At 39.6% G+C, this 25997-nt stretch overlaps 1 protein-coding gene across 3 annotated transcripts in view; it reads left to right on the top strand.

Annotated features, from left to right (window-relative positions):
• Nucleotides 1-25997, top strand: part of LOC105492815 (adenylate cyclase 8) — a 268639-nt gene that overhangs the window by 213647 nt on the left and 28995 nt on the right. For all 3 annotated transcript variants that reach the window (XM_011760072.2, XM_011760073.3, XM_011760074.3), the window contains 2 exons: nucleotides 1497-1669; nucleotides 20000-20078. In XM_011760072.2, coding sequence (XP_011758374.2) covers nucleotides 1497-1669; nucleotides 20000-20078 — 252 coding nt within the window. The remainder of the gene's footprint in view (nucleotides 1-1496; nucleotides 1670-19999; nucleotides 20079-25997) is intronic.

The following is a 25997-nucleotide window of genomic DNA, read 5'->3' on the forward strand; positions in this document are numbered from 1 at the left end:
TTTTAACTAGAGTCCCATTTATGTGAGTTGGTTATATCCTGGTGACCTAGATGCCACTTTATAGCCAAGAGATCTTGGACAATTTACTTAAGCTCTATGAACCTCGGTTTCTTAACCTATAAAATAGGAATTATGACTCCCATCTTGACCAGTTACTTTGAATGTTACAAATGAAAATGTATATAGAGATCACAATATTGCCACAAAATGGGGCTTTGATAATGCAAGTTTTATTCTTTTTGTTCCCAATAGTCAGAGTCTGAATCCACCATCCAGAATGATATATTAGGATACTTCTCTAAGGGAAGAAATAGGCTGGGAAGCTTCCCATAAAAGGCTGAAATCTGGTGGGGTAGACTGACACCTAAGGGCTACTCTAATATTCCAGCTCTTGGCTAATTCCAAATTTGCAATTTGCAATTTTTTAATTCCAATACAGGGTGATACTGGTCTATTTAGGGTGCTGTGGAGAAATGAAGCAAGATCCAAAAGTACCTGGAGATATTGAGGAAGGCTTCTCAGAGGAAAGAACACCTAAGCTGACATTTGCCAGAGGAATAAGCCCGAGGCATATGGATGAGAGTCGAGCAACAGGGCCCTGGGACGTGGGAGAAGGGTTTAGAGGGTGAAAGGAAATCGGATATATGATGGCCTTGTGAGCTTTGCTATTGAGAAAGGAGAATATAATTTGAGATCGTGGAGAGCTATGAAAGAACTTCAAGTTAAGATGTGGCACGATCAGATCTGTGCTTTAGAAATACTGGGTAGAGAACGATATAGGTGTGGGGTGGGGACTGGGGCTAACTGCAGGCAGAGCTGCCAGAAAACTATTCTAGAGCTGTCGGTGAGAACTAAGACAGAAACAGTGTGGAGGAAGGCTGGCTGAAGGGGAGGTCTGAAAGAAGAATCAGCCGGGCGCAGTGGCTTATGGCTGTAAACCCAGCACTTTGGGAGGTCGAGGTGGGTGGATCATCTGAGGTCAGGAGTTCAAGACCAGCCTGGCCAACATGGTGAAACCCCGTCTCTACTAAAAATAGAAAAATTAGCCAGGTGTGGTGGCACGTGCCTGTAATCCCAGCTACTGGGGAAGCTGAGGTAGGAGAATTGCTTGAACCTGGGAGGAGGAGGTTGCAGTGAGCCGAGCTCATACCACTGCACTCCAGCGTGGGCAGCAGAATGAGGCCCCATCTCAAAAAAAAAAAAAAAAAGGTAGAATCTACCAACATAGGATGGCCTGTGTGGGGAAGAAGAAGGCAACGAAGATGAAACCAAAGTTACTGGCTTGGGAATGCTGTGAATAGTAATACCATAAAGTAGGGCTTGGCAGTAGGCAAATGAAGAGTTTGATTGATTTGGGACCTGTTGAATTACAGGAGGCCTTGAGACCTCCAAATGGAAACTCTCTGCAAATGTGTGTAAGACCTACCAGCGTCCATGGCTAGGAGAGGGAACTGCTGCCCCCATTGAATCTGACCACCTGCATTCTCTGTTTCCAGTACTTTGTCTTCACGGGGGTGTTGGCCATGGTGACCTGTGCAGTTTTCCTCCGTCTAAACTCCGTCCTGAAGCTGGCAGTGCTGCTGATCATGATCGCCATCTATGCCCTGCTCACTGAGACCATCTACGCAGGCCTCTTTCTGCGTTATGATAACCTCAACCACAGTGGAGAGTAAGTGCCCCCCCATTGTGAGTCCAAAGTGTGCTCAACTTTCTGCGGGAAGTGGAATCGTTGGGAAAATGATACCCGCCACATTACTGAAACTTAAGGCCTGATTGGATATTGACTTACATCTCAAATCAGGCATTCTGTAGTTTACAAGTCCAAGCAAAAATCCTGACTTTTCAGTGGTATCATTTATGTGAATTACAGATTAATTAATCAAAGTTTGGACTAAATAGTAGCTCAGGTCTCCTCCAAGTCTGATAATTTGTGATTTCTTCAAATTTAGTGGCTCCAATACTTGCAGGATCTATTTATAATTTGGCTGTAACAATCTTAATAATAGTAGCCACTGTGTATTAAGCCCTCATGCTCTCTCAGGATAGTACAGTTGGTCCTGCATATCCACAGCATTGTGGATTCAAATAACTTCAGATTGAAAATATTTAAAAAAAATTACAAACAAAAATAGTACAGTATAACACCTATTTACATAGCATTTACATTGTATTAGGTTTTATAAGTAATCTAAGGATGATTTAAAGCATAGGGGAGGATATGTAAAGGTCATATGCAAATATTATACCATTTTACATAAGGAACTTCAGCATGCATGGATTTTGGTATCCACAGGGCTGATGCCGAGAGACAAATGTATTACTGTTGAAATATAGAAAAGTCCGAAAAAGAATATCTTACCCAGACTCCTTAGAGAAAAACAGCCCAAGGCAAGGCTAATGAAAGCCTAAGACAGTGAAAGTGAGGGAAAAGAGAAGTGAGGAAGAAAAGGATGAGAGGCAAATGCAAGTTACCACTACATTTTGCTGGCAACATGGGCTGTGAAGAGATTCAGCTGGTGCCTTGGAAAATCCACTCACAGAGCCATTTGAAATGTATCTGGGCAGGCTCTAAGGTGGGAAAAAGTGTCTCAGGACAGAGAAAAATATGTCTGCTGGCTCCTTCCCTCTCTCTCCCATTGGCAAGAGTTCCCTTTTTGCATGCACCTTCTGGTGACATCACTTGGCCGCTTTCACAGCCACTGGGGTAAACAGACCCCACACAAGAAGTGATGGAAGCAGCCAGTCCAGGCTGATTGGTCTCTGGTATTAGAAGCACACAGGACTAGCTGAGGCCAGAATAAGTGGCCAACAGTCAAAGGAAAATAATAAGGTCAAGATAATCCAAGAAGGCTAAGAAAATATGCCCAGAACTGGTAATATGAATGTCCATGAACCAGTCCCTGGAAGTAAACAATGCTAACAATTAGTCATATTTTCTTACGCATTTTTAAAAGGATAATGTGTTTCAGATGTTGAAATTCCTTTCTCTAGTATTACTCTCCTCTGTCTCCTCAAATCCAACTTCTAATATACTTAATATATATCCTTCCCATCCAGGTTATATATATAATATATATACACACATATATACACACACACATATATACACATACATATATATACATATAGCTAGGCCTGTATCTATAAATTATTTATAATATTTATTTTGTTGTGATGTAATATTACCTTTCTAGATCCATCTAGGTTGATATATACGGACTTCATTTTAGTTGTGGTCTGTACATATGAAATAATACAAACATATCAAAATATGTTTATCCTTTGACCTATTAATAGAGACATTTAGGTTGTTACCAGTTTTCCCTATTATAAAAAATGCTTTAATTACCATAATTGATATCTTCTGGGGTGTAGATATAAAAGCACGCTTGTTGGATTGTAGGGTATCTGTATTTTCCACTTTTTAAAATGTTGCCAAATTGCTTTTCAATGTGACTGACTGACACAATTTTCCTCTTATAAGCAGTGGTCCTGTTGCTCTCATTCCCACCTATACTGTTAGATTTTTAAAATACTTGTTAGGTTGAGTGTGCATTTTATTGCACTGTTTACATTTGTGCTTCTCTCATTATGCATAAGCTTGTGCATCTTTTGTTTGTTTATTGGCTATTTGGGTTTTATTTTATGTGAATTGCCAGCTCATATCCTTTACTCAGTTTTCTATTGGGTTATTCATCATTTTCTTGTTGAATTTGTAAGAGTTATTTTTGTTTTTAATTAACAAATAATTGTATACATTTATGGTATAAACATGATTTTTTGATCTATGCATATGTGGTAGAATGGCTACATCAAGCTAATTAACATATGTATTACTTCACATGCTTTTTGCATGTGTGGTGACAGCACAGAAGATCTACTGTCTTAGCAATTTTCAAGTATACAATACATTGCTATTAACTATAGTTGCCATGTTTTACAACAGAGCTCTTGAATTTTTTTCTCCTATCTAAAATTTTGTATCCTTTGACTAAAATTTCCTCAATTTCATGTCACACACACACCCCTCAAGTCTCTGGTAACCATAATTTTTCTATCTGCTTCTATGAGTTCAAAATTCTTAGACTCCACATATAATTGATAACATGCAATTTTGTCAACAATACTAGGCCTACCAGTAGTGACCCTGTGCTCAATTTGCTCATAGGTAAAGTGAAATATACATCATCTGTCTGTATTAGTCAGCTCAGACGGCCAATAACCAAAATACCACAGGCTAGTATAAATACCAGATCTTTATTTCTCACAGTTCTGGAGGCTGGGAAGTCCCAGACCCAGATTCTAGCCTGGCTTATTTCATTAACATAATGTCATCCAGTTTCATCCATGTGGTAGCAAGTGGCAGGGTTTCCTTCTGTTTTAATGCTAAATAGTATTCCATTGTGTTCATATACCACATTTTCATTATCCATTTATCCACTGAAGAATAGTTTCAGATTGCTCTCTCATGTTCATTGCAGCATTATTCACAATAGCCAGAATATAAGAGTTCTTTATAAACTTTAGATACTAATGTCTAATTTACATGTGTATCAAGCATTTTATGTGCTTTATTTAATCTTCAGAGTAACATTTTGAAGAACAAAGGCTAAGAGAAGTTAGCAATTACCCAGGTTCACATGGCCAGTAAATAACAGATCTGTATTCAAACTTACACTCTCTTTGGCAAAATCGTCTTTGGCCATTCCTCATTTTCTAATCCGTGTACATAAGTTTTTATTACTGCATTTACCTCACTGTGTTGAAGTAATTAATTTTCATGTCTTTCTCTTCCATTAAAATAGGAAATTTTGAAGACAAGGACCATTACTCGTGTTCATATAGTAAGCACTTAGGGTTATCTGGCAAGGTGTCCAATTAAATATTTGTAGAATGAAATATTAAATGATTCAGTGACTGAAAGAAGCATTAACTCATTTGGAATCATATTACATCATTGATTCACAGTAAGCCAACTATCATTCACAACCCTTAGAATTTTTTCTCATTATTGCCCTTATAATATATGCTCCTCAACCTATAAGCACAATTTCTTTTGGATTTGTGTCATACTTCGCATTTAATGTGTTTTTTTTCTATTTGCCCAGGTAGAAAATGTGTTTTTTTTCTATTTGCCCAAGTAGAAAATTCTTGTTCCAAAGCATTTAGTGTTTTTGTCTTCTCATAGTCTTTATTAGGTATGTATTCCAACTGATCATCAGAAGATACTATTTCCACACTACCTATGCCTTGTTGACTTCTTAAAACATAGGCAAAATACTGGAATGCATTAATGCATCGTAATTCAGGTTAGAATTGAGTTCTGGCACCTGTTTCTACTCATCAGTGGGCATGTTTTTAATTCAGGGAGGCAATAAAATAGACTTAATAAGAGCATCAGTTTTGCTGGTTCTAGCAGCACCTTGTAGGTGATGTGCTGGGAGGGAGTCTCCCTCACAAACCCACCCTCCTTTTAGTCTAAAGTTTGGAAGAGACAATGACAGTGAAGTGGCCACACTGTCTAGGGTAGATACCCAAGATTCATCATCTCATGCCAGGAAAATTTAGGATATGGACACACATGAGGAGTTTAGGAGTGGAGATTTAATAGGCAAAAGAAAGAGAAAGGAAAACAGCTCCCTCTCTATTGAGAGAGAGGAGACTTCTGAGAGGAAAGACTGGTCGGGGCAGATGCATCAGATTTTATAGTCAGATTTGAGGAGATAGTGTCTGATTTACACAGGGTTCACAGATTGATTCAATCAGGTATGATGTCATATCATGTGGGGAAAGCTGACTCCTCCACCCTAACCTTATTATGAAAATGGGCTTGCCAGTTGACTGGCACCATCTTTTCTGCTCCTTACTGTACACGTGGCTGACAAAGAGAAGGTAAGATGGAGCCACCATCTTGAACATGATTGGCACAATGTCAGTACCTATGTCTGCAGCTTGATTTTACAGGCTTTCCTTTGTTAGAAAGGAAAATAATTTGGGGCTGCTTTTCGTTAAAAGGAAAACCTTACTGAGGACTTCCATGCCCTCACTATCTGCCTTAGTAATTTCTTCTTAACTCCTATATCATTCCTCCCTTTGGATTGGTAACCCTAACTGCTGTTAGGGGTGTTGGATGACAACGCTTTCTGGCTACTTCCTGCTGAAAAGGGCGTTGTGTGAAGAACAGCAGCTAGGGCTCCTGCTGGGGTCAATCTAAGGGTCCTTGAAAGAAAGGCACGTTCATGCATGGTTCTGTCTGCAGCACCATTTGGAGTTTGATTACTGTCAGCCATTCTGATGGGTTGTAACACTGGTTTACCTCCACCAGACGTTGCTGAAATGTTAATATAGAAGTAACATTCCTTTTAGGATAAGTGGCATTGGATTTGGGTGGCTAGAGTCACTTTAGTGTTAACCTTGGCTAAATCTTTCCTGCAATTATTAATCCTTTCATGACTACCACAGGCCATCTAAGACACACTTAAACTTTCCAACTTGTCCTAAACAAGTATTTTTTAAACAACAAACTATTCTTTTTAGCACAAGTATTACCTTCCTTATAACCCTTTAACAACTTCCACGAACCATCTATGACATGTTTAAATCTTCTGACTTGTCCTAAACATCCTTCTTTTAAACAACCAACTATTGTCTTTAGAACAAGTATTTATCATACAAGATCCTTTCTTACATAAAATCTCTTTCCTTTATAACCTTCTTTGCATAGCCAGGGTGTGACATATTACCAAACCCAACAAGGAGGTCTAGCAGACTCAGTGATAGTAAAATTTTCATGTTTCCTTTCTGTTGGTAACTATTATCCCTGCTATAAGGATAATAATTAAGCAAAGTACTACAGCAATGGAAAATTTCTGATATTCCAGTTAGAAGTTGCTACAGTATATAGTCTCACTGCAAATAGATTGAGTATAGCAATTCCCACAAGTGTGATGTAGTAGATTATTTCCATCTAAAATTTTACTTTCCAAGATATAGAATGTCCTTTTGGGGGTCTATGAAGTTCCTTGGTTTTATTTTTCCAAAAAAAGAAACCTCTGAGTTATGGGCACCCTACTCACTTTCACTACCTGGCAGAATTTGCAGTATAATTGCCCAGAACTAGCATATTGATCTAGATTTTTACATTACCCATCCTTTTTTATTTCTTCCAAGACCAGGAGACCACCACTTGATTCATAGGAATTAGCGGGGTCAGTCTGAAATGTAGGCAAAAAGCTTAAAAACAATAAATGAGACGAAGATTTAGTGACAAATGTTTGATAAGCTTTGGAGCATAATTTCTCTCTCCAGTCCTCATTTTTGGTAAAAACAAATTATGAATGAACTTTAGTCTTATTCTTGGCCTGATTATTTCTATTAAGTGCAGGAAGAATAATTATTTCTGTATAGTCCTTTTGGATTGGCTTTGATGGAACTCTGTTTCACAAGGAATCTCAGATAAGACCTTTTAAAGCCAAGCCCAGTCACAGGTTTGGATCTTCAAATACCTGTGAGTTGGGTGATTCTTTTCTCTTAAGATCCCATGATAAACTTGGAGCTCCTGAACCTGTTAGAAGGTGACATTATTTACTGACCACAGGTTAGGAAACCTGTATGGGGCATGTGTAGACAAGGTATGAGGCAGTTCTCCCCATGGGACTTTTATTGTCTCTGCAAGTCGAGATTGAATTCTTAAAGGGAAGCATACCCTTCTGGTCAAAACCTTGATAAAATAACCAGTTTTTCCAATCGTGTCCTGTTGCAAAGGAAGAAAATGGATTCTTACTGACCTTACGCAAATGACTATATTGCCGTAAGTTAAGAGTACTCACAGATATTTTCCAAATTCTAGAGGAACCAGGCAGAGAAAAAGAAACATGCTCCAAATTTTGTTCACAGGAGTATAACTCACACAATTATTAAAGGCCATAAATAGTTCAGAATAAGTTCCCTTGACTCTGAAAAACAAAATAAGGGTCAGCAATGTTCCAAGCAAAAGTCAAAAATGTTGTTTTAGCATTCTGAGTGCAGTCCATTTAGTTAAGTCTTGTTATGCTTGATATTCATGGACATTTCAGTTCTTCATGAATCCCATATGGTTTTTTCTTCATTCCAATGTTACAACATTCAAAACTATTAAAAACCTGCATTTGTGAATACCTGTTAAAGTCGTATAGCTTGATTATAAACCACCTTTTGAGAAGGAACAAAGCAAGACAATAATTGTCTGTGAATGACAACATTTTCAGGGTAGTTACAGTTAAAAACATGACTGACAAAGAAGTTTAGTTATCTCCATAGTTTACAATAACTTTAACTAAAAAATATTTAAGAACTTACTTTTCTTTAAGCCAGTCAATTAGAGCTATTTTTATAGACATTACACACAACACATATATAGTGACACAGACAGAAGATTCAGCACTCATAAGATTTTTCATTTGCCAGTTTCTTAATTTGATTAGTGGATTCAGGGTGGAGCCCTTGGAGGAACAGGGTCACAAAAGCATCCTTTTCTAGGGCATAATATGCAGTCACAGCTGAAGACAGACAGATCCCCAAAATTAAGGGTGCCATTTTGTACTGGATCTTGGATCCCCAAAAGGAGGGAGATTCTGTGGGAGAAGACAGTGCAATGCTCCTACCATGCATTTCATTGCAAGGCAACCCGAAGACAATCGGCTTACTTTGTAATCAGCCCATCCCCCTTTGGAGTCACATCTCTCAGAGGAGAGTGGGAATGTATCCACATCTTTCAGGTGACAAACAGCATGCTTCTCTGATTCAAACGTACAAAGGATTAAGTATTCCTCCATAACTGCTATTAGTCATCCCTTAAAATACATTTCCTACCTAGTTATTACACACCAAAGCTCTCTCATAATATGAAGTAATTTGATACCCCTAAAACTCAAAACTGTCAGATAATACAATGGAAAACAGAACAGAGCTTTTGATTTTGAGAGGGAACTATCTGCTTTTAATTCCTGAGGTTTCATGAAGAAAACAGAGGGATTTTTTTCCCCAAAACAGGGTCTATGGCACCTCTCTGTTTTTCCCAAGGAGTCCCAGGCTACTAGAAGTTATCTTAGGGTTTCTCTTATGTGCATTAAAAGTAGCAAGACAACAAAATGAAGAAAAATAATCCAGTCAACCGAAAAGGAAAAAATAAAAGTTTTCTTCCAGGAAGACAAGATCGAAGAAGAGAAAAACATAAAGGCCTTTTAAATATACCTGTCACTTGGATATCCGCTTTTAATTAGTCTGAGCGCTCTTTAAGAAAATCTTTTTAAATCCCTTGTTACTTAACTTTAGCTACACCAAGCAGTTAACATTTTCAGCTTTTGAAGTTTATAAAAAGTAACCTCCCAGGTGAAACCAACAAGCCTTAATTAGGTTATGACTTAACCTCAAGTGTATGAGGTATTTTTAAAGGTGTGATAAGCAGCTTTACAAATGTTATTGAAAAATTGTGACTGAGACAGTGAAAGAAATCTAACCCAAACAACTCCATTCTGTTTCCAGCCCCCAAGCTGTCCCTGCCTATCCCTGGGGTAGGCCAAACCAACTTTGGGAGAAGCCTGGTTTACAGTTCACAGTCCAAAACAAAGATGATATCAGCCCCTTCCTAAGATATACTTCCCTCTTGCCTGGGAACCAGACCAAGAAACTAGCCACAAGATTAGAAGCCATGGCTTAGGAGTCACACAGCTAGAGGCTGCAAGATTTTGACCTTCTCTAAACTGCTCTCAAGATAAGTGCTTAAGATATTTTGTAAACCCTGCCCTTGATGGATCAGCACACCCACCCAGATCAATAAACTGGCTTATCTGAGCTTGTGGCCCCCACTCAGTAGCTGACTTAGTACAGAAAGACAGCCACCATTGTAAAATGGCAGAGACTAAAACAAAGTATTGCCATTTGATTACAGGTCATGTTCCCAAGGACATGAAACAAGATGAGAGCCTGTAGCCAAGTTTGTTACTGATCATTTTGTTGGGCTGGATTGAACAGCAGGCTTACGGGGTCCTGGGTCTGCATCCTAACCTAAGGTACCCTTCCTTTTGACAGAACCCTAAAGACACACAAAGCACACCAGTTTGGCTACAGCTTGAGACCAGCATCGCAAATGCCTTTCTCATTAGTTAAAACTTTATGGAGAATATAAACAATGATTCTTATTATCCTCTTTACCAGCTTTCACAGGGAGAGAGAAGCCAAAAACTTGACTGGTTTAAAAAAAAAAAAAAACTTTTACCCTTTTGCCATCATGTCAGGCCCCTGGACGCCCTTCCCCCTAGCTCAACTCTAAGCAAAGCATTTTAAAGTTTGGGGATATTAACTTTTCTTAGTTTGGAGGAATATTATAAAAGAAGAGATAGGAGCTTTTAAACCATGAAGGAAGGAAAAACACCACAGAAAACCTGGGGGTTCCAAAAAGGGTTGTCGAGAGGTACTGATTCTGTTCCTATTGGGAATGGTGTTTTAGGGGAAACATCTTGAAAGGTGTTTCTTTGGATTTCCTAATTTCTCTTTTTCCTTTTGGCCTACCATAGGAGACATACTGCATATCTCTGAAATTCTGTGCTGCCTGCAGAGTTGCCTGTTTTTCAGCTGCCATTAGGGTTTGGCTTACGAGCAGCATAACATCCCTCCATGAGAGGTGAAACATCAAAGTTTTGGGAGGCTTCTATATACGTATCAGGGTCATCAGGAAATTAGCCTAAGTCTCCCTTTATTTGCTAAGGGAGACTTCAATGATAAGGGAACTTGAACCCTGTGGCATCACCTCCATTGGGCATTTCCTGTAGGGATAAGAGGGAAGGTGGGGGAGTGGGAAATTTTGGAGATGGTGGAGGTGGAAGAGCTGGTGGCATGGTTGGAGGTGGCCCCAGATACAGTGGACTGTAAGGACTGGGACAACCAATAGCTGCCTCATATAGTTCCCCCAGAAGTTGTTTTTCTAGTCTTGGGGAATCATTCCTCTTGGGTCTGCCTGATATGACTACTAAAAGGGCTGAGTTGATTTTACAATGAATGCAAAGGTCTTGTAAGAAGGCCATGCCCTTGTGCAAAAGAAAATAAGCCACTTTTTCTTCAGAGTCTCCGGGTCAAAGGAGTTCTTATGCTTTAGAATGCACTCCAGAGGGGTGCAAGCTGAAGATTGTCTGTTACCCATTTTGAAAGAGAAGTGAGAAAAAGGTGTCTCTTTAGGCTCCTTCCTTTTGGTATGACCCAGGATGGAAGGGAATACAGTGGGGGTATCCTCCCTGCTGTTTTCCCTCCATGGCTCCTGGGTCCAGGCACCTTGTTGAATGTGCCACCTGTGGTTGCAGGCATGACCTCAGCCATGGAACCAGAGGAACTAGGTGATTGGGATTTGTCACGCTCACCCATGCAACTCTAGTCCTCTGCCTGTGATTTCCCTTTGACTTCCTAGACTTGTGTGACCTGCCTGGTTCCCCCACCAAAACAAAATGGATCTCAGGAGAGACTATGTGACATTCGCATCTGGGCAACTGTTGTACTTCCCCCCTTTATAGAGGAAGTGTGCTGGTTTGAGCTCTGTATCCTGCCATTATCACCTGCACTAAAGTGTTCACCCTCCAAGAATGGTTCTGGTTAACTTCCAAACTTAAAACCCCCTTACTAAGTAAATACCATTCTAATTGGAGGCATAATAGGTGCCTTAAAAGAACGTAGGGACCAAATGGCCATTTATCTGCTGATGGGACAGTATTAAGACTAAAATTTGTTTTCAGAAGATATTTTACTCCTAATTGTTGAAGGCAGAATTTTCTCATTCACCAAAGCAGCATAAAGCCTGGTTTTTAGTAGGGGGCACGAAAAGGGAGAACTGGGAAGCTAGGGTGTTTCAGAAAAAGACCGACAATCTGCCTCATGGACAAGATCCCTCTTCCACTAGGTGGCGCTGTTAACCTTGAAATGCCACACGCTTTCCAGACCAAGGGCAGAGAGAGACCTGGAAGTGCCATGTGCCCTCCAGACCAAGGACAGAGAGAGACACTCACTGTGGGTGGGGAGGGACCCTCTGTTCCTCAAAAATCACAACTACACCTTCCCTTGAGCTATATGCCCGGTTACTATGACATTCCCTAATTTTGCCAAACAAGATTACTTCCCTGAACTGTAAAATTTTCCCCACACTGCATACACAGAGAGGATAGGAGACATGGTTGTCTCAGACAGGAAAGGAGGAAATTACAATAGGAAAGTTGGAGATCCTGTTGCCAACACCCCATCAGGCAGTTGGAGGCTGGGGTCAGTTCAGAAGCCTTTGGATAACCCCAGGGGTTAGCCCCAGTCAGAAATCCTCAGTTGCTCCAGAACCTCTTCCAGCCCCACATGATGGCTAAGTCCTCCATGAAAGGAAGTTGGTTCAAACATGGCCAACATGCCCAGCAATCCGTGGGTGCTGGGGGATTCTCCATGTTCTCCCCAGTAAGCATCATATCTGAGTCTTTAAGAACGGCAGCAACACTAACCATATTTTTAACTGGCTGACAGATGCCTGTTATGGATTTGATTTGATTTAGTTCTAAAATGGAGGCCGATAGCTATGAAATGAAGGGACAGAGTTGGAGTCCACTCCTCTGCTCACCATTTCAATGAATGTTGTACCTTGGTATCCCAGGTGAAGTCCCCAGTATGAAGCAGCTACACTGTCTGGGGTAGATACCTGGGTTTGTTGTCTTGCACCAGGAAAATTTAGGACACAGACACACACAAGGGGTTTAGGAGTGGACGTTTAATAGGCAAAGGAAAGAGAAAGGAAGAGAAAGGAAACAGCTCTCTCTTTAGTGAGAGAGGGGACTTCCAAGAGGAAAGACTGACCAGCAGCAGATGTGCCAGATTTTATAGCCAGGTTTGAGGAGGTGGTGTCTGATTTACATAGGCTCACAGATTAGTTCGATCAGGTATGATGTTTACATAGAGCATGGGGAAAGCTGGCCGCCCCAACCTAATCTTATGATGCAAATGGCTTTCCAGTTGACCAGCGCCATCTTGTCTGCTCCTTACTGTACATGTGAATGACAAAGAGAAGAGAAGATGGTGCCACCATCTTGAATATGATTGGCACAACTTGCCAGCATCTGTGTCTGCAGCTGGATTTTTCAGTCTGCCCTTGTTAGAAAGGAAAATAATTTGGGGATGCTTTTCATTAAAAGTAAAACCTTAATGAAGACTTCCATACCCTCACTATCTACCTAAAAAATGTCTTCTTAACTCCTATATCGACAGTATTCATATTACTCCTCTGCTTCCAGCAGAACATCAAGAACGTATATTTTAATTCAACAACATGTCTTAAGATCTACTGTGTACCTGTTGTTACAAAGAAGGTGCTTACAAAAGCAACAAATACCACCTCTGCCTTTTGTTTTGGTATCTAGCTGCCTCCCACCCCATCCCACCCCACACACCCACAGCTTCATTCGTGACACAGCTTTTTCCACTCACTGGCATCTGGGGGCTAAACAGCATGTGTAGGGGCTTCTCAGAGGTCTCCAGGTTGCAGATAAGCCATGGTTACCAAAATAATCCTTGCAAGATTGTACCAATAATGTTAGATGTTGAAGGCATTTCAGACATAAAATATACTACCAGATGAGGCTCTCACAAATGAGAATGAGTTAAAATAGATAATACATAGGAAAAACACTTATCTAAAAGCATTTGGAGGGAATTAAAGAAAATTGGCACTGGCAGAATCTAGAAGCCATGTGGTGGGGAAAAGATTTTTTCCGACCTAAATTGTTTCCGTTTGATCCCCATTTGTTTATTACATTGGAAAGGTTCATTGGTCCACACAGTCCTCATAAATAACCAGAATTGTAAAGACTGATGATAGTAGCCATATATCAATTTTCTCTCATGTGTATACAATACTTAATAGTTCACGTCTCCTTCTAACTTATAATCTCATTTAAACATCTTGATAATCTTTTGATGTGAGTGCCGTCTTCCTCTTTTCAAAAGTAGGAAGATTCAGTATTCTTTTAATGATAGGGAAACTATGAACTACTAGTATATGACAAAGCCGGCTCTGGAATGCAGTTCTTTATGTCAACCATGTTCAATGTACTTTTCACTGAACCATTTCCAGTCCTACTGTCACGTTTATACAAGAATATTTAGAAAAGTGAAAATAAGCCTAGGAGGTCTCCAACTTTGTTGCCATGCCCAGTACTGTGGCTGAAAGATCCTGGGGAAGTAGTCCTCCAGGATAACTTCAGTCCATGCAGCTGAGTCTCTTTAGTGTCACAGGATGACCGCCTGCGTGGCCACTATGCTGACGAATCAATAATGAGGCAGAGAGACAGAAAGACCAGGCACAGACCACACCAGAGTAAATCAATCAAGGTCTGCACAATTAAAAAGTAAAAATTAGGTCAGTATGGGCAGGACACAGTGAAGAGGTTAGCCACATTCTTCAAAGACGATTCAAGATTTCCATCCTCAAGTGCCTCATCAGTGACCATACTGTTGCAGAAAACAATGTCTGCATAAAGACACATCAGACTTTTTAGAAGCAGAACTGATCTTCTCTAGGCTCAGCCTTAAAACAGGAACTTTTCCAGGTTTATGATGGAAACTACTTAACTTGGGCCAAGTGCACCTCATCAGTCTCAGTTACACAATACAAAATATGAATACAAATCATAGGGCACAGTACACTTGAACTTGGGCACACTTCCCATCCATCATCTCCAGCCTTTCAAGGCAAATGCTACATTTCCAAATTCAGTGCCACAAAAGTATAATTAAGATAAGTGATGCAGATCTTGCTACCCAATAATGAAAACAGACACCTGCAGTTTGTTGTATAACACATCAGTGTTGTATAACACATCAGTCCTTCCTACAGAGAGGGGTTGGTTCATAGATACAAAATTCAACTAGATAAGAGGAATATATTTAGTGTCCTATAGCATTGCAGGGTGACTATAATTGACAATAATTTACTGTATATTTTTAAATAGCTAGAAGAGAGGATTCTGAATGTTCAAAAACAAAAAATGATAAATATTTTAGGTAGTGAATATGCTAATTAACGTGCTTTAATCATTACACAGAGTACACATGTATTGAAATATCATTCTGTGCCCTATAAATATGTACAATTATTACGTCAATTAAAAATAAAATTTAAAAGAATCAAGAAGGTTTTGGGATGCACAAAAGGATTTTAAACAATGAGAAGTTGGGGTTGTTCAAAAGAACACTGTCTGCTGCAACTAAAGGACTAGATGGGGACAAGAATGGATGCAGAAAGACTATTTGGGAGGCAACTGTAGTGGCCAGCTTCATGCACATGTGGCCTGTGTATTCACATAGGGCTGTGCACTCAGAAGGGCCTGGCTTTGTTTAATGCCCTGCTCTTACCATCTTGAAATTCTCTAAAAAGAAATTTCAAGAAACCCCTGCATTTTCATTTTACAGTGAGTCCACAAATTATTGAACCGGTTCTAGCTATTGCATTAGTCCACATGAAAGAGTAGGGTCGAAAGGAGGAATGAACAACCAGGAAATAACCTACGTGTAGGGTCAAAGCCAAATAGCATTTGTCCAACATCACATGACCTTCGTGAATGCATCCATGTATCCATGCAATACACATTACATTCAGGGCTTTTACTAGGCCCTGCAGGTTCATAGATGAATAAGGCATTATTTTTATCCTTTAGGACCTTACGGGCAAGCAATTATAAGTAGGTACATAGAGGAGGGCATTGTAGCTACTGAAAAATATCACTGAGATCTGTATTGATAGCTAGTCTTCACTGTTCGCTAGCTAGTTAAGTTAAATTATTTAACATCTCAGTCTTGGATTTTTTTTTTTCTAGAATGGGGATAATACTATCTTAGTAGGCAGAATGTATAAAGTGGTTATTAGAGTATGGCATAAAATTAGCACTTACCAAGTACAATCATTATTATGACAACAGAATAAAAGATAAATTCAAGCTGAATGGTTTATTATGAGTGTCATAGAAGCAATTCGGAACTAATAATAAACTAAACATTCGGGGTCAAATGTACTATAATGAACATGCTGAATTTGGTGCCTAAGATATGAGTTTTCATCCTGGCTCTGACACAAATGAGCTGTGTGACCTTGGGAAAATGACTACTCCTCCGTGGGCCTCAGTCTCTACCTGTAAAATAAAAGGCTTCAAGAGATATTATATTATGTGTGGTGCACATAATATGGAATAGAATAAATCTGCTAAGTGCACAGTGTAAGGTACTTAATAACTTGAAATCATTTTCATAATTTTTACTAAGTCTGAAGTAGCTTACAAAACAGTATGAGAGCTATGCAATCCTAAATTTGTAAACATACTTTTTTGCATGGGGTAAAAGGAAATGACATTTAGTTAACTCCAAAATGTTAACCATTGTCTTCTCTGGGTGGTAGGCTTAAGGGCAATTTTTATTTTGTTATATGTGCACTTTTGTTAGTTTCCAAACTCACTATAATTAGCATAAATATTTATGTAATGCATAACACTCAAATATTAATTTTTGTGATACATCAGATAAGATGATCTCTAAAGACTGTTATAGCCCTGAAAATTACATTATGCTACATGGGTTTTCACTTAAGAATGTTCCTTTCTATTAGCATAAAGAGATGGTAGTATTAACTCAGTGATTTTATTAATACAAATAAATTAGTTCAACATGTTCTTGGTTTTAAGTCCCTGACAACCAATATCAAGCAAAGCATTATAATACAGTACAGATTTCAGTCATTTGGCTCTCTTTGAAAGTTCTTTAAGGAATCATTGAAACTACAAAAAAAAAAAAAAAAACTTTCTAATTTCAAACCACACTTCTTTTGGGATGCTCCTCAGCCTGGCTGACTTACTATCATATTCTGCAGTCTCTGCTCAGGCTATTTTTTCCCCATCTGAAATTCACTGAATGACTCAAAGACTGTTCATAATTTTCTTTTACTTTTTCTTCTGAGTTTAGTCATCTTTCTATTTTTGTTCAATCACTGCTTTCAAAATAATTCAAGAGGTATTTGTGTTTTCTCTTGAAAATGTGTTTCAAATGATAAATTTCTGGGCTTAAAAAAAGTCTTCTGTATGGCAAAGCAAAGGATATCCAAAGTGCCAGGCAGAGCAGGGGTTTGGGAAGAAGTCACAGGAGGAGCTGAACGTAGGACGTGCTCATTCAAACTAAGCAATGTAAGCGAGTGACTTCTTAAAGCTCCACCACCGTGAGCAAGATGATGTGCCAGGTGCTTCACAGGGTGGCAAGGGGGAAATGTGGGCCAGATACTGTGCCAAGCACGTTACCGTGATTAACTCATTTAATCCTCACAATTATAGAGGTGAACACTATTAGATGCATTCAACTGAGGCTCAGAGATGTCAAATGACTTTTCCAAGGTCAAACAACTGGTCAGTAGAAAAGCTGATATTGGAACTTGGATCTTCATGAGTCCAAACCTCATGTCTTTCATATTTTTTCAGGTCCCAAAACTTCAGAGGCTAGAGAATCAAGTGACATGAAAGAATAAAAGGATGGAACTGGATTGTGTCTATGTCCTCAAAATAAGCCTGATGGTGACTGTGGGTGGCTGGAAGGATGGAACAAAGGATGGATGGAAGGATGGATGGATGGATGGATGGATGGATGGATGGATGGATGGATGGATGGATTCATGGATTCATGGATTCATGGATAAATGGATGATTCCTCAGCCCTAAAATGCAGGGTGACAGTGTGTGGCTCACAGTCCAGCCCTCTTCACTTTAGCACTCACAGTGGACAGCTCTGTTAGCACTCTCTCCTCCTGAGCCTACATGTGGCTTCAAACATGATATATGACATTCATTTTTTATCCCCATACTAGAGACCTATAAACCAGCAAGCTAAGCAAAATAGATGTCCTGTACCTAGAGAACCCATCCTACCTTTTCCTTGTGAAGTCTTGTCTTTTAGGATTCAGCTCTTCAGCCTTCCCTGAACACCCAGCCTGGGTTGCTTTTTTTCCCATGTATTCCTGTTGCAACAAGGATGTACCCTTTCCATGGAGTGTATCATATTATAAAATTATCTGTGTATTTGATTACTTCTCTTAATATTTCGAGGACAGAGACAACGTGCCTTCTTCATCTCTACATCCCAGAATATTATGCCTGGTACACAGTAGATGGTCAATAATTATGTGCTTCTCTGGGGCTATAGAAGCATAATAATTAGTATCATCTATTGTTAGCATCTTTTCTCCAAGGTATTCATAGATTTGACTCTTGTCCCAGCCCACAGAGTTATTTGGTTCTCTTAATCCTCATATGCATAATACCTCCATAAGAATGTACATTTTCACTCCTAAGTCCCTGTCCAATCCTGATGAGTTGAACTGTGCCCGGCCCAGTATACGCTGGGAAGTTTTTTTTAGCATAAAGCTAGACGAAAAGCTGGTCTTGGCAGCTGGTGCTAAGCCCCCATTTCCCTGAGCCCTGGGCTGTTTCTGCTGGTCTCCAGCAAGAACAGAAAATGGAAAACTTGAGATTTCCCTGGTATAACACCTTGCTGCGTACTCTACTTCTCCCTCTAGACACTGCGTCTCGTCTGTGATGGCTCCATTGTTTCCTTAAGCCACACCAGAGTTACTTCTGAGTGAGTTCCAAGTACATCTGTGCTTGTGGTTGGGAAGAGATTAAACAAGGGAGTAGCATGATCTGGTTTTAGTAGTAAAAAGTATTCTGGCAACCATGTACAAAATAAACTGTAGACAGTGATGTTGGGAGGCTGTTGGAGATCATAGTGGCCATGTTCAGGTGGTGGAGGGGGACATGAGAAGAAGCAGATGGACTGGGGATATATTTTGGTGGTAGAGGGTGCAGGATTTAACTATGGGTTAGATGGGGCTGAGGTGATGAGGATTGAATCCTAGTTTTGTTTTGGCTTTTGACTTAAGCACCTGGGTGAATAGATGAAGGGGCATTACCTGAGATGGAAAAACCTGGGGGAAATAGGACACCAGGTGATGTAAGGCAAGTCCCGACATCCATGGAGATGGTTGTACTTGGGCATTTTCAAAGGGACAGTTTATTTCCAGTTCCAATGTTGCTTCCACTAACCCTTTGCCTCCTGGCCTCCAGCTTGTCCTGAGGAAGGCCTCACACTGAACCAAAATGAAAGGAAGCATTCTGAATCAAACAGCAGCTTCTCTGGCCACCTTCTGAATTCCTTTGAAGTCTGAAAGTCACGTCAGTGTTTAAGTATACCCTTACCACTGACCATCATCAGCCGCCTTTCCGTGTGGTCTCCTAGAGAGCCCGGGAGAGCCCAGGACAGAAGCACTCCAGCCTGTGCCCTGACAAAAACTGCACATTGAGACTTGGGGTTTGCTCAAGGAAGAGAGGGCACAAAAGAAACAAAGGCTTTATCAAAAGATATAATAATTAAAAGGGAGAAACAACAGTCCCCAACTTACAAAACTGGTATAAGGATTAAGAAAACTGATATGGGAATTAAAATAGTGTTCCAATTCATAGAATTAATATAAGGATTTAAGCATGAAAGCACTAAGAATTGAGATTGCCACATAGCAAGCATTACACCCTGGTCTGTTAAATAGAATGTTTAAAAATGTGCGGAGGAAAGTTGCTTGTCTTCACATGGATTTTGTGATAGGAAAGTATAAAGGCTATTTAAAATCTATAAAATGTGTTTTGCGCATAGAAGACATTATTATTAATGTGAGTGTACCATCTGGACACTAGACTCTAGAATCTCTTTCACCGTATGTGTTCTGGGTCACCTCATACCCTTGGGGATCAACTGGTTTCTGAATTAGCCAACGTGCAAACCCTTAGAGCAGCCACTATCACATAATAGGTGCTGAAAAGATGTGTGTTTTTCTTTTTTTACCACTCATTTCTGAACCTCAGTTTTCTCATGGGTCTCCTTGAAGTCCCCCCATGGTTATCGGTGCCTTTTTTTCTTCCAACAGAGATTTCCTGGGGACCAAGGAGGCGTCGCTGCTGCTGATGGCCATGTTCCTCCTGGCTGTGTTCTACCATGGACAGCAGGTGATCTAACATTTTGCTCTGACTGCTCTGTTACCCGACATTTCTTGTCTCTGGTCTCTGCTGCTCTTTGCAGCAAATAACTTTTAGCTGACTGTGGCAAGTTGTGATTCTTAATGAATCAATTCCTAATAAAGACCACCTAATGAAAAACAAAGCTGGAGAAGATCTGGCAAACAATGTGGTTTTGGTGACCTTTGGATAGATCTCTTTCAAAAAATCATCTAGTGAAAGAGCTTTCAATTTCTGCCTAAGACAAACTGGGATCTCTCCCAATTCTGTTGCCTGGATGAAATTATTACTACAAAAGTTGTGTACTATATTAGGTAAACATTTAGGTTCAGCTGAGCCTGGATTCTAATCACAGTTCTTACTCTCAGCAGTGAGTGATCTTGGGCAGGTTACTTATCTCCGTGAGCCTCAGTTTCCTCAACTCTAAAATAAATTAGTAATACCTAAATAGGGCTGTCTTGAGGAAGCATTTGAGATTATTGTGTGTAGAATTTTGTGCACTAACTTGCATTGTTTCTAGAAAAGACTTCATTACAGATCTGTCCTAACTATATACAATGTCTGCCATATGCGTTCCACCTTCCATGAGCCCTTACTCTTTACCAGAATCGGGAGTGGGCACTGTGGGCAGAACTGTACAAAACCCCAGCTCTGGTCCAGTCTCCTGGAGTGGAGCTGACCCCAAATAATGCAAACATGTTGTGTGTGAAACAGACTTGGCTACGGACTTCGAGAAATAAAATTATTCTTCATGGGAGCATCTAGGCAGGACTCTCAAAGGCCAGTAGAACTTCTTCAGGTAGACTTCAACCCATGAATGTTCATCGCTTAGGGAGATTTTCACCGCCTGGTAGAAATCAGGCCCTGCCTCCCTCACCACTCCTGTCTGGGTCTTGGTCCATCTTTCTGTGGTCTGTGTGTACTTCAAAAACCGTAACCAGAAAAGAAGGAAAGCACAGCAAGGAGACTGTCAGCCAGGGCAGAAATAGAAACACATTGCTGGGAAATCACCATGGAAACAGAGGTAACGAACCCTGAGAAAACAGGAATGAAACAGCCCAAAACCCCAAGAACACAGAGATACGTATTTAAAGTTATTTGTAATAATGGGGATTGTACAGTATAGGTAAGAAAAAAATAGATAATATTAAAACTTGGCAAGTGAAGGAAATGAATAAATAATTAATGCTTATTGAGTTCCTACTATGTGCCTAGCACTTTCTCTCTACTCTCATTTAATCCTATCAACAACCTGGAATGGAAGTTATTATTACTCCTGTTTTATGGATGATGAAAGTAAGGCTATTCAGCTAGTAAGCAGGAAGACTAGAATCCAAATCCTGATCTGTCTTCAAAGCCTACCCTTTCTACTTCACTAGGCTGATCAGAGCAGAACAAAGACGCTGTGTGCATACGAACACAGTGACCCAGGACACTGCATCCTGCAATATGCTTTCACTTGTTTTCCCATTTTGCCTGAATTTATGATGAAACACTAGGCCAAGTGTCAAAGGCTAGCCATTTCTAGAATTCCTGTTTTTAGGTCTTTCCAGCCATCTATGAGGTCTGGGGTCTTGTCTTCTGCTACTTGACAGCTTTCATTTCTAGGGGAGAATGCCTTAGTCTGAAATACAAATGACAATCCATTTGAGAACTATGAAGACAGATTCAGACAAGTCCATAATCCTACAGACAAACATATGCTCACTCAATTACACAGGTTTTAAATTGACAAGTAAGAAATCCCTGAAAATAGCTGAGAGAACAAGTTCTGGGTGAGGGTCATCATTCCATAAAAAGAAGACTGGTTCTGTCTCTTCTGTCACCTTAGGGAATTACTTTGTGCCCTGTCAGTGCCTTCCTCAAATGGTACCCTAATAACATTCAGATTTGATTTATCCTATGCTCCGTTTATCCTGGAAAAGCAGATAACCTAATTGTATTAAGATTATAGGTAAAGTACGAGTATGTAACTATTTAGTGAGAGTCTGAGTGACTGGGTTTAAGCGACATCTGATATTTTTCCCTTTCATTTTTAACTTTCAAAGGGTTTTGAAATTATATAATCACATCTCATAACTATAGCAGTTACAAGTACAGGCTTTGGAATTGGGCAGATAGTATTCAAACCCCAACTCTGCCACTTAGTAGCTATGTGACTTTCAACAATTTACTTAACTTTCTGATTTTCAATTTCCTCACCTGTACAATGGGTATGATAATAAGTTCTACTTCATCGGGTTGTTAGGGTGTTATATGAGAATATAATTGTAACATACTTATTCCAGTGGCTCCCACACATAATAAATTTTCAAAATTGATAGCTATTAATATTTTACTTTAAAAATAAGCCGATGACACAAACAAGGCAGGTGATGTTAGCCATCTGGTCCTAAGACAGGAGCAGAGATTGAAGTCCCGTGAGGTCACAAAGCCTGTAAAAAACGCCAGACTGGAACAGGAATCCAAATGCTCAAACTCCTAGTTCGATTCTGTTTCCTCCACGTGCCACTGCCTCCCTGTGATAGGGGCGGCTTTCTGCAGGGTTGTCTCACTTCAAGTGTCTCTATCTGTAGCATCATTTGGGGTCCTGTTAATCTCTGATCAAGCCTACCCACTCCGGGCTTGCTCCCTGTTTCCACCGGTTTCTCCTTGTGACTCAGAGGCCCTCTAGTTTTAATAGGGGCTGAATAATGCCCATTGATGCCTGGTACGCAGAAGCGTCTGGTGGCGGCATGTGTAATTAAACATCTCCAGAGGAATGGAGGTGGTTATGTAACTGAATAATTGGAAATTTTCATCTTGCATATATGTGGAAATGATATGCCAAACACTTCCTCCTCTGAGGCAAGTGAACATTCTCTACGTTGAACAGAGAGAGCAAACAATCGGGTGCCTCCCACCAGGTGCCTGATTCACCAGCAGCCCTGGAGGTTTGAGCTTTGCCTGGGCATCTTCGTTTTTAGCAGAGGAAGCCACGCCTCCACAAGGAGAAAGAGATAAATGAGGTCCTATCTCTAGTAACTTCTGGGTGTGATAAAGGCAGGCACCAGAGATTGTGGGGCTCAGAAGGAAAGACTCAAGCCTTGGAACCAAATATTCTTGCTTGAGTCTTAGCAATTCCACTTCAAGAATGGGTGACCTTGAGAGACTCAACCTTCCAGAGCTGTCATTTCTTTCTTACAGTTTATTGATTGCATTCTCTAAGGCATTTAAGAGACTCCCCTGTCCTTTGTTTTTGTTCTGTTTTGTTCACACTGTATTTATGTCTAGAAGCTTGGTGGGATTCAGGTTCAATGATTTCTGCAAAATATTTAATTGGTTAGTTTTATAGGCTACAATTAGGGGGTACATAATGTCTCCTTACCTTTTTGTGATGTTAGCAGCTGCTTACGCTAATCGCCTATATTCACTTATTTTATACAGTGATATGCTAATCCTATCAGTCCTCCATAATTTATTAGCTGGCATACATTATTAAAGAGAACCATCTCCTCACTATTTGTTACCTGGAAGTACAATTCATCAAGCAAAGATAAATGCTGAATTTTTTCCCTACAAGTTTGTTTTCTATAAGTTTCCCCACAAGTTTTTTCCTTAGCATCATTCAGAGGTGACCAATGAGGTTCTAGTTTTTAAGCGTAATTTTGAATCTATGCATTTTACCATATTCTCTGTGTTTTGATTCATTGCAATTATTAGTCTTATTAAGCTAAATGTGTCACATCTTTGACTAGTGGGAGCTCATTCAAGTTGGCTTTTGCATCGTTTTGACATAATCCTGGTAGTCTCTGATAGAATCCTGGTTTCTCATGTTAAAAAGTCTTCCAATAAAGTCATTTACTTAAAACAAGACATAATTAAAGGTACGTAAAATTTGGGCACCTCTGAAAAGAATGGGAATTTTTTCTAGGAACTGATATGTAGAAACCATAATCTGGACACTGGGAGTTATTGCTACTAAGTTTCGTTGTTTCTAGAACTTGATTTCAGTGGGCAGAGCTAGAAAATCTATACATCATGAGTTCACAGTGTGATACTTCGATGTCATAATGAGGACCACAAGCTTTTGACTCAACTTCATCAATCTTATATCTGCAGCTCCCTTTTCTCTTCCCCAAAATTCCAGTTTTAATGACACCTACACAGTTAACTCATTTACTTTATCTTGTGATTCACTATAATAGTCTAAGTACAATAATACACTTGTTACCACCTATAATATGGTTATTGTAAACAGTTTGGACATTCGTGTTGCGCTCTTTTTATCCTTAGGGTATTTCCCTCTGGGAGCATGTTATCAAATTATTGCGCAAAACGACATCTGATATGGTTCCTCTCTGTGTAGGCTCATTTGTTTGTCTGCTTGGTTGGTTGTTTTTACAGAGTTTTTTGAGAATAGATTTAGTTTGATAATTAAGTAAAATATTGGAATGATTCTATAGTTATTTACTTAAAACGAGACATAATTAAAGAAGTTTAAATTCTATCCCTATTTTCCCACACCATTCCCTTCCTTTGTCATTTCAATAAATTAACTAAGAAATATGTGTGTGTGCATGTATGTGGATAGAAAGATCGATCTTCCTTAGATAAATGGTAGCATACTATATACAGTTTTCTCCTCTTGGAGACCAGTTCCTCAAAGTATGGAGAGATAGTCTTCATTTCTTTTTAATAGCTGCATCATGGTCAATGATATTTCTGTACTAAAGTTTATTCAGCCAACAAAACGAACATTTGGTTTGTTTTCAGCCTTTGTTATTAAAAATTCTGCTGAATGGATAACCTTGGGCATATGGTCTTTTCATACTTTTGCCATCCACTGAGACTTTAAAATTTTTAAAAGAGAAAATAAGCTATCTGAACTATCTAAGCCCTTGAAATCAGGGCAGCTAACCATGTGTGTACCAGGGCAGCATGCTGTTCACATCAACAGTTAAAGACTGAAATAAGGACATACCCAGAACTGCAGTAAAAACGGGCTGTGAGATCCTTTGGAAAGGACACTGTGAACCTTCTTATGAGAGGAGAGGCTAGGACAAGAGGGAACCAATGTATATTGAGTGCCTACTATGTGCCATGTGTTTATCTATAACTTCCTATAATGCCTTTTCCACCCCTGCATGGTCACTGATGTTCACATCAATTTCAGAGAGGAGGAAACTGAGATGAAGTAACTAGTCCAGGGTTAAAGTGTGTAAATGTGGAACTAGAACTCTAGGCTATATCTGTCTAGTAACTAAATCTGTAATCCTTTCACTTATGAGTTCATTCATTTATTCTATATTACCTAGTGGTTAACAACTCAGATTCTATATTCTGATTTTTGAATCAAGTTCAAATCCTGGCTTCCACTAACTCATGTGTGGTCTTAGTCAAGTTACTAATTCATGTTTGCTTTGATTTTTTATCTGTAAAATAAGAAATGATAATAATACCTTCCTATTAGGGCTATTGTATGGATTAAAGGATTTAATATATGTATATTGTTTAGAACCATTCCTGGTATATGACAAGCACCATGTAAGTGTTAGCTAGCTTTATTATGATTTATTTATTGAGTCAACAAATATTAAGTGCCTGCCCTGTGCCAGAGATGTTACAACGTGGTAAGCGTATTCATATCTCCAGCTGTTGTACATAACAATATATCATAGACTGAGTGTATTAAACAACAGAAATTTATCTTGTGGTTCTGGAGGCTGAGAAGTCCAAGGTCAAGGTCTGGAAAGGTTTGTTTTCTGATGAAGGCTCTTTTCTGGCTTGCAGATGGCTGGCTACCTGCTTGCTGTATCCCCACCTGGCCTTTTCTTAGTGTGTGCATGTGGAGAGAGAAAGTGCGAGTGTTTGCATGTCTCTTCCTATAAGGGCAATAATCTCATCCTGACGGATACACCATCATGACCT

Source organism: Macaca nemestrina, chromosome 8, assembly GCF_043159975.1.
Source record: "Macaca nemestrina isolate mMacNem1 chromosome 8, mMacNem.hap1, whole genome shotgun sequence".
NCBI classification, from domain to species: Eukaryota; Metazoa; Chordata; class Mammalia; order Primates; family Cercopithecidae; genus Macaca; species Macaca nemestrina.